The following is a 9,823-nucleotide window of genomic DNA, read 5'->3' on the forward strand; positions in this document are numbered from 1 at the left end:
CGCCCCGCACCGGGAGAGGCCAGAAGAGAGAGAGGTCTGCGTACCGCAAAAAAAAAAAAAAAAAAAAAAAAAAAAAAAAGAGAGAGCAGAGACAGAGAGGAAAAAAGGAGGCAGATGGGGAGAGAAGACAAAGATGGTCTCGGGGGTCCTGAGGGACTCTTGCCCCAGTTCAGAAGAATGCTCCTTGGGGTCACTCCAGTTGGTAGGAGCTGCTTTCATGCGAACACAGGCAGCCCAGCCAGAAAGCCACTGTCCACTCACCCCCACTCCCCCGGGTTCAGGCTACAGTCAGCAGGCCAAGAGCTGTGGACTGTCACAGATGGAAAGGACCCCAGGGAGCATCTGGGGTTCTCAGTGGAAGCATTTTAGGTGGAATGGTTCTTTACGGGGGAGGATGGTCCATAGCTTTGCAGGGCATTTACCATCTTGGCTCCCAGGCCCTAATGGGGAGCATTATCACTGTGATAAGCAAAACCCTCCCCTCCCACTGCACTTCTAACCCTTCTCCCCCAGGGGGCGCCCTGGCTCCTGTTGAGAACCTCTGTGAACACCCCTCAGTGAAGAGCTAAGTGGGGTCTGAGGCCCAGAGTTGTAGAGGAGTTGATTCAAGTTTGCAAAAGGCCTTTTACACCTAGATCTCAACCTCCATCTCTCTGACTCTGTAAGAACTTCAGGAAACAACCTGGCTGTTCTGTGTGGACGCTTCTCTAAACACTCCTAGAGGAGCAGCGAGTACGAGAAAGGACTCGTGGGTGGAGGGGTGGAGGAGTCCCTATTTCTCTCTTGAAACTTTGTCTCAACTGACACTAAGGTAGTCACTGCTACTTGCCCTCCTCCCACTCAGCTGACTCTCTGTCAACCCAGTGACACTGATCCTCCTTCCTAGAAGGATTATTCAGACATGTGCAAAAATGGAGAGGAATGCAGGGCTGGAAGTAGCTCCAGCTGCAGGGAGGTGGTGGCTGAGGATATAAAGCCACTAAAATTATCCACGCAGACAGGGGCTGGGGCCCCACAGCTGATGGGCCTCTTGCCTGTTATGGTAATTTTCCACCCTTTGGGCCACTCCCCAGCTTCACTGTGGCACCCAACACATTTAGAAATGACTTGATGGCCTTAGGTAATGCTGAAATAATAACACAGTGAGAATCACCAAACCCTTGCCAGTCCTGACCATGCTACAGTAGGATGCCCAAAGTTTGATGGAGTTATTGGGTCATAATCAAATTTGTCACTTTCTCATTTCCTAGCCAAAACGCAAGATTACCTGGAGAAAAGACTGCTTGGTGAAGGCCATGGGTAGAAGCTGAGAAGCTGCTTTTCTCCAGACACACCTCTAGGAACCAGGCTGTCCTGGATTCTAGTCTGTTGCAATGGCGGAGGCTGGGAGCTGGAGAGGGATGGAGGGGCTTGAGGCTCAGTTCTTCCCGTGGTCCCCACCTCTCACAGCCTTCATTTTACTCTCATCTCCTGCATCTCTCTTCCCTCTCTTCCTACATGGTGGCCCCGTCATCCCTCACCCAGCCCTGCAACCCAGAAGTCAGGGTTTAGGAGGAACCGGGGAGAGACTCTTCCCTCCTTGTAACTCCTCCATCCACTGTGAAACTTCAGCCAAGATATTTGCCCTCTAGATTCCTCTCCTGACCTCCAAACACTAGGAGAAAAGAAGCGGCAGGGGCTTCCACCACCAAGAATAACCGTGGTCTTACTGGATTTGCTCACATCAAATTGTCCGTAAGAACCCACAAGCCACCTGGGTTCCCTTGATGGGCAAACAACCAAGGCCACCTGGCCCTAATTGTGAAAAAAAAAATCCCCATATTCTGACCCTTGGGAGGAGTTTACGAAGGGAGACTCCTGGGAACCAGTGCTCTGCCCAGAAGAAAGGGCTGTGGAGAAGGTCATGAGTCCAAGGGATTCAGAGGCTGGTTGCAGCCACCCTTCACCATTTTGGAAAAGTTTACGTTTTCACTGAACCATGAGCCGCTGCCATCTGTGTGTTCCTGGGGCCTGCTTGGCTACAGCTGGGACCAATTCAGGGCATGAAGGAGGCTGGTGCAATTGAATCTCATCTCCCTGCACGTCTTCCTTCCTGACCCCTCGGTGACTACCACCCTCTCCCTAGTCTTTCTCCCCCTTCCCAGGCCCACTCCCACGCCTCAGGAGGGTGGGCCCTGACACTAGAGGGTGGCTTTGCACTCACACCCTAGGCAGTCTAACAGCCGTCCTCTGCAGACACCGGTGTGCTTGCGTGCCTTGGCTGCACGACAAAGTAGCTGCAGATTAGAGCAGGGGCACGGCCTGGGGGAATGACCAAGAACAGGATTTCTCTATCTGGCCCACAGGAGAAAGACCACTTGGGGTCCTCCCAGAGTGACTTCAGTGGGGCCCAACCACGGGGCCAGGCCCGGGTCACATCCTCTAACCTCACCCCAGCAACCTCATTATCCAGAGGCCCAGGCAGGACCAGGCAGGGCTGAGCCCCTGAAGCACACTCAGCGGCCTCATCCGCCCCTCTCAGCAGACGTAGGACCTTCATCTTGACGTTCTGGTTTTTTTTTTTTTAAAGTCAAGCCCCAAATCAGTTCTCCCACATTGATTGATCAAACGGTGGCTCTCCAGGTGTGGTCCCTGGACCAGCAGCATTAGCGTCACCAGGGGACTTGTGAGAAGGGCATCTTCTCAGGCCCCACCCAGGTCTGCTGAATCAGGAGGGCTGGGGGCAGGGCCCGGAAACCTGTTTGAACAAGCCCCTCCGGGTGGTTCTAGGTTTGCTCAAGCTTGAGAACAGGGTTATAGGATCCTTCTGTCTTTCCTCAGATGGGCCCTGTGTGCAGCCCTTTTTTCACTCTGTACTGATAACCCACCTCCTCACTCCCACCAGATGACTCGGCCTCCCTCCCCAGCAGGATCAAAGCCGTCCGATGTACCAACTTCTACCTCCTCATCCCCCTTAAACCCTCCCTCTTCCCCACTGTTTTCTGCGGGCACAGGCGTACGCCTCCACACTCCTGATCTCTTGCCCTCTGTTTCTTCCACATCTACTACGCTGGGTCTTCTTCCTCTGGCCCACTCAGGACCTTGACATCACTTCTTTTTTCTCTTTTCTCTCCCTTCTTTCCTTGCAAATTTATCCAGCTGTTGTTTCAACTGTCACTTCTGTGGAGATGGCTCTAAAAGCATGATCTCTCTTTCCCAACGTCCTCCAACTCCAGATCTGCATTTTCAGCAACTTCTACAACAAACACCCCGCTCCCTGGGTGCCTAAGAAGTACCTCAAAGTCCACAGTCCAAACTCAAATTCACCTTCTTACCCCACTCAAACCACCACCACTACCACCACCATCACCAGCAGCTTGTCATCCTGACTTTTGTCTCTACAACCAGTTTCAAAGATCTTATTGGCTTTACCATCCCTGGGTAATCACAGTAACTTTTTCTGGTTAAAAACTTAGTATATTTTGGACCACAAAGTTCCTGTGGATCGAAGTAAAACGACTCGGACAGGAATCGCCTTAAAAACCAGCGGCTGCCATTCTGTGCATAAATCCGTCAGGTAGACTGCCTAGGGTTTTCATGTACCCTGGACGCCAGAGTCTCAAGAAAGACTTTATGGACTGCTCAACGTTTGCTGAAGAGTGGGAGCCCCTCAGGAAAGGACTCAGCCCTCCACGGGCAGAAAGGATAATCTATCAGATTAAACGGCCCCCACCCCTGCTTCAGGAGCCACCAGATTCCCATTCCTGGGTCACTCACTCTATGCCAAATGACCCTCTGGGAAGGGCTTACCTGTCCATAGTCCTGTGAGACAACTGCTACTTTGTTCAGGGACAGCAGTGAATGGATGTTAGAATCAGAGAGGAGGAGAGACAGGGTTAGGGTCAGGGTCAAGGGTGATCGTCAGCATCAGGGGCAGGAACAGGGTCAGAGGCCATGTATGAAAGGCTTGAAGCCATCCTGCTCCCTAAAAGGACACACTGGGCTTCCCTGGTGGCGCAGTGGTCGAGAGTCCTCCTGCCGATACGGGGGACACGGGTTCGTGCCCCGGTCCGGGAGGATCCCACACGCCGCGGAGCGGCTGGGCCCGTGAGCCATGGCCGCCGCGCCTGCGCGTCCGGAGCCTGTGCTCCGCAACGGGAGAGGCCACGACAGTGAGAGGCCCGTGTAGCACAAAAAAATAATAATAATAAAAAAATAAAAATAAAAATACAATAAAAAGGACACACCTACGTTGAAACCACCCTGACTGACCCTTCAGCTACAGGAGCACCTGACCCTCCCTGGGCCAGTCATTTTGCCCAAGGCCTTCCCGGCTGGAGATGCTAAAGCCTGGGACTGGCAGTGGAGGTGGAGGGGAGATGACAGGACACCTTCCTCAGAGCTGACAACACCTGGTCCTGTCCTATTCTTCCAAAAACAGAACCAATGCTCCCCTCCCCCACCACCTTCCCAGAGTCAAGAGACCTGGGTTCTAGCCCTAGTGCCATCACTGGCCAGCTACACGACACAACAAAAGATGACAAACCTTTTCTGTGCTCTGGTTTCTTCATCTAAAAAGGAAAACCGTAAAACTCTCCCTTCTCCCTCTACAGAACTGATGTGCCAATAATATGCTTGCACACAGCAGTGCACCATTAACCAATCGCTCTCATTACGCCTTCTAACTTGATCCTTACAGCACCCTTGTGATATAGGCAAGAAAAGCATTTTTATCCTCTTGGACGGATGAGGAAACTAAGGCTCCCGAAGGATTTGCCCAGGCTGCAAGGCTAATAGGCAGCAGAGCCGGGGTCCAAGCTTGACCTCTGTGCCCTGTACCACTCGGACCCCTGCACGGTGAGAACCCATGTGACAGACACAGCATGCTGCTGGTATTAATCAAAGTAGTAGTTTTTCCCAGGGTAATTATGACCCGCATAGTTGCCAGTGGATTATCACTGGTTACTTTGGGTAGCCTCAGCATCTCCAATCCATCATTTCTTAAGTGGGTCATTTTGAACTAAGATGCAGGTGTGAAATCACTAGCTTCAGGGCTAAAACAGGGGAGGATACAGTCAACCAGGGAAGAGGATGAGCCTAGTGGTATTTCTGATGCCACCATCCATGGAGGGCGATCGTGCTTTCTGCTGGGCACAGAAGGCTAAGGTTTTAGACAAGTTCATCACTTCTAACAATCTCATTTTTGGGGTGAGAGAACTTGAGCCCGGAAAGGCTGCATGACATGCCTAAGGCCCCATAGCTCCTTAAGCAGCTGAGCTGGCTCCAGACATGGGTTTCCTAACCCTAAGGCCAATGCTCCTTCCATGCTGCCGGGATTTCATACTGTTCTCCGTCTCACACCATCTGGGGCTTATCCCTCCAACTGTGTCTACCTCTGACAGTCAGGAGGGTAAGAGCACTGGGGGTGATGTGCATGGTGGACCCTCTTCCATAAGAGACGTCCACCGAACGAGGGGCAGATCTCTTGGAGATCACCATTTGGTTCAAATGCCGAGCCCAGGACACAACTTCATCCCCAAGGGCCAGGACAACCTCCCAAACCTGTGTGCTGGGCCTTAATTTGGGAAAGAGGAAATACTACTCACGATTTGTCTCGCCTGCCGAGCCGTCTTGGGGGGCTTGCCTGCCTCCTTCGGGGGGACAGTGATTTTCCCCGGCTTCTCACTTGGGTTGGAGAGTGGGCACTTGCAGGTTTCAGGATCTGGAGGAGATACAAGCAGTTACCACGCTGCTTCCTAACAGACCCGCCCTCATGCCTTCCTACAGCCCAGCATCTCAACCCCTGCCCATTCATGATCCCGGGGTTGAGAAGGCCCTGAGCTGGAGGCCTCCTCCTGACACACAGATGTGCTTCTCTCATGCTGCACTGACAAGAAGCACTTGTCAAGAGGTACCACTTCCCAGAGGAAAATAGGATTACATTGTGCCCCTTTCCCCACGGCAGAGAGAGGAGCAGAGCCCGATGTCTCAGCCTCCTGGGGCTGTTTGGTTGCTCAGAAGATTCCCCTCTCGCGAAGGCGAAGTCCCATGCACGTTGCCCCAGAAGCCAACTTGTTCCTTTTCTGACCCTCCCACCCCACACGCATGCGCAGAGTGGGTCCAGCTGATCCAGAATCTCCATTACAGGTGCTGCCGAGTGAAGTCCCCAGGTGCTAAACACAACCAAGCCTGAATTCGGCATAATCCCTTGCCCCTGCGGGGCTCAGCATACACACAGGCTTTCTCTCTCAGTGACTCCACGAGCTCTGGAGGAGCAGGGATAAACAGGCATCCTGTCACCTTGGAAGTGACATGGTGGAAGGAAGAAGGGCTTATGAGTGTAGTTTATATATAAAGCCAGCAGAGCGCAGGCTCCTTTGTTTGCTTTTGTGACTCCAGGTCAGAATTTTATGCCAAAGGGCTCTGCAACTTACAAAGCAAAGCAGAGATAAAACACGACTCTGAAATAGATTATACCGCAGGTGACCCACTCATCCTGGCTTGCCTGAGACTTTCTTGGCTTTAAGTACTGAAAATCTCATGTCCTCAGAAACCCCTCAGTTTCAGGGAAACTGAGATGACTGGCCACTCTTATTATAAAGACAAAACAGAGTACAACAAAACTAGAGCCTTAGTATAAGATGACTAACATTTTAGATTGACTCAGAAGGAACTGCAGGCCAAGACTCTGCTTCAGCTACCACACCTAAATTGAGCTTAGCTCTAGTTTTTAAAGTAGTAAATGCAAAGAGACTTTAAACTGTCCATGTCAAAAACTGAATGGTATTTTTTTAACAGGGTGCCTACTAAGCAAGATAACCTCAAGAAACTTTTGACCATCTCAGAAACACAGGGCACGTGGCAACAGAGAAAGAGAGAGAGGAGGAGGGAAGGAGGGAGAGAGAGAGAGCGAGGAAAGAACTCTCTTGCACTGCTCATTTGCCTCCCCTGCACCTACCTTCATTCTCATGTCCCTGGCGTATTTCTCCAGCTCCTTCCTTATATCAGCCCTCAACATCTTTGAGACATTGAGGACCAGCTGCTTCCACTCGATGGGCTGAAAGCTATGGGGCTCATGGGGGACATACAACCCAATCTTGACCTTCTTGACTGTATGCAGATATTTCTTGTAGGAGTCTTCAAAGTCAAAGATGAGGTCACTCAGAGTCCGAAAGGTCAATGGCTTGTCCATCAGCTCAGCCCTTCGGCTCATGCCCAGTGAGCCATAGCGGCCACTGCAGTAAATCCCCAGCACAACATGGTGAAAGTAGTTTCCTGAGAAGTAGGTTTTAAAGCTGATGGGGAATCGCTCGATGGAAGGCTGTCCATTGGTTAAGTATCTTAGAGAATGTGAGTCAAGGAAGAGAAAGGAAGCTTGAAGACACCAGAACTTGGACTCCCAGGAAAGGAAGGTAGCCCATGCGGTCAGTGGGTCCACCCCTCTGCCTCTTAACAGGCCCAGACCTAAACTTTCCAGACCAATCCTTTTATAAAGGATTCACTGGATATCTCTGAGTACCTGCTACAGGGTGCATACCAAACCAAATTAATATGGGACAAAGAGGGAAGATTTGCCATCCTCTTTAGTAAATAAATAAATGCAAACAAAACCATTAATAACGTACTTTATCCTCCCTCGGTGCTCTACAAGGGATGATAAGCTATTAAAAGTTGGTTTCTGCCATTGGAATGATGTTCTCAGTCGTTAATTCTGGCTGGAGTATGTGGGACAGACCAGGAATTGAAGGCCTCTGCAATGGTGCTGGGAGAAATGACAACCAGAACCAAGGCAAGGCAGTGGAGATGTAAAAGACACAGACCAACTGACAGGATGGGAAGGGACAGAATGGTGTCAGAATGGGTCATATCTGCGCCTCGTCTGCTCCTCTCATTGGCCCCAGCATACCCATGCCAGTAGCCTTGGGTACCACAGAGAGCTGCCTGCAGCATCCGAACCTCAGGCTCCCTTCAGTCCCCAACCCAGCTGGTGTCACAGCTCAGTTCTCTCCACGTGTTGGCCCGTCTGGATTGAGCCACCCAGCCTCTTACCCTTAACTCGGTTTGGGCCCAGCAACCCCACATGGTGCAGCTTCACTGACTCCACACGCTGCAACGACGGACAAGAGGCACCACATCCTCAAGTCCCTCTCAAAGTCTCTGGACAGCCCTGGCGTGGCCGTGGAGACTCAAAGACCCAACTCTTCTGGTGAGGGATACTGGAAATTCAAATACACTCTGCTGAAGACCGTTGGTGTCTCCAGACCTTTTCTAAGGGAAATAATAACAATCCAGGCTCTTAACATGGTGGCTTGCGCATGGTGAGGGCTCAGTAAGTGGGTACCATTCTCCACTCTCTGAGAACTTGTCTTCACCATTTCTTGCCCCTGCTCCCATTTACCTTCCACACAGTGGCCAGAATGATCTACTGAAGCCAAGATTTGGTACACGTCACTCTTCTGCTTAAGTTTTCAGTGTCTCTCATCTTCTCCAGGACTTGGTCCAAATCCCTCAGCAAAGTCCTGCCATGATTCAGCCCCTGCTCATCATCCCTTTGTACCGTCTCATCTCCCCCGCACTCTGGGATCACACACTGACCTACTGTTGACCCGTGACATTGTTTTTTTGTTTTTTTTGCCTGCAGTGCAGCTTGCAGGATTAGTTCCCCAACCAGGAATTGAACCCACACCCTCATCAGTGAAAGCGCGGAGCCCTAACCACTAGACCTCCAGGGAACTCCCGACCTGTGACATTTTTGAAGGATACACCCTGAAACCATAAAGAACCCAAAGATCTGTGCCCACTGCCCTCAGCACATACTCCCTCAGAATATGAAGTCAAATATAACTAAATATTTTAAATGACCTTTACATTACAAGGCCATGAGACCAAAGTGACCTATGAAACTTTCAAAACTAAGCTACTAAACCCACTGTACACGACCTCATGTCTCCATCGTAGCATAACTTCTTTTATGGCTTCACTCACACATCAGTCTTATATTGTGGGGGATTAAACCTGGCAGAGATCTTTGGGGTCTCCTAAGAATCATGAGTGATAAGGATGCTACTGGGGGTTTCCCTGGTGGTGCAGTGGCTAAGAATCCGCCTGCCAATGCAGGGGACACGGGTTCAAGCTCTGGTCCGGGAAGATCCCACATGCCGCAGAGCAACTAAACCCGTGCGTCACAACTACTGAGCCTGTGTGTCACAACTACTGAAGCCCGCGCGCCCAGAGCCCATGCTCCGCAACAAGAGAAGCCACCACAATGAGAAGCCCACACACCACAGTGAAGAGTAGCCCCTGCTCGCCGCAACTAGAGAAAGTCCACGCGCGGCAACGAAGACCCAATGCAGCCAAAAATAAATCAATCAAATAAATTTATTTTTTTCAAAAGGATGTTATTGGGCTTTCTCTCTTTACACAGGCTGCACCCTGACTGGAACAGCCTCACTTCCTGGGTGTGATACCTTCCCTGACCTTCCTCAGTGTGGGTTAAGTCTCCCACACCCCCTGCAAGAACTCCCACAGCACTTGGTGCTTATTCATCTTGCTTTGTGTGTGTGTGTGTGTGTGCGCGCGCACGTGTGTGCGTTTGTATCTTGTAATGGCAGGAATTGTGCTTTGCACCCTGGTATCCCCAGGCATCGCACAGGCCTGGCACAGAGAAGTACCTGGTTAGTGCTTGCTGAAAGGATGAATCTTAGATTGTGAGGATACATTTCCTTACATTTAGAAAGACTGTGCTCGGGCTTCCCTGGTGGCGCAGTGGTTGCGCGTCCGCCTGCGATGCAGGGAACCGGGTTCGTGCCCCGGTCTGGGAGGATCCCACATGCCGCGGAGCGGC

The 9,823-nt window shown here is 51.3% G+C and overlaps 1 protein-coding gene across 10 annotated transcripts in view; it reads right to left on the reverse strand.

Annotated features, from left to right (window-relative positions):
- The window catches only part of VASH2 (vasohibin 2), a 36,815-nt gene that overhangs the window by 8,611 nt on the left and 18,381 nt on the right, over nucleotides 1-9,823 (reverse strand). For 8 of the 10 annotated variants that reach the window (XM_055084080.1, XM_055084081.1, XM_055084085.1 and 5 more), the window contains 3 exons: nucleotides 6,938-7,319; nucleotides 5,586-5,701; nucleotides 1,268-1,390 (listed from right to left, as the gene is read on the reverse strand). In XM_055084080.1, coding sequence (XP_054940055.1) covers nucleotides 1,268-1,390; nucleotides 5,586-5,701; nucleotides 6,938-7,319 — 621 coding nt within the window. The remainder of the gene's footprint in view (nucleotides 1-1,267; nucleotides 1,391-5,585; nucleotides 5,702-6,937; nucleotides 7,320-9,823) is intronic. The other 2 variants (XM_055084086.1, XM_055084083.1) reach the window with 1 other exon arrangement.

The sequence above is a fragment of the Physeter macrocephalus genome, chromosome 4 (genome assembly GCF_002837175.3).
Source record: "Physeter macrocephalus isolate SW-GA chromosome 4, ASM283717v5, whole genome shotgun sequence".
Lineage (NCBI taxonomy): Eukaryota > Metazoa > Chordata > Mammalia > Artiodactyla > Physeteridae > Physeter > Physeter macrocephalus.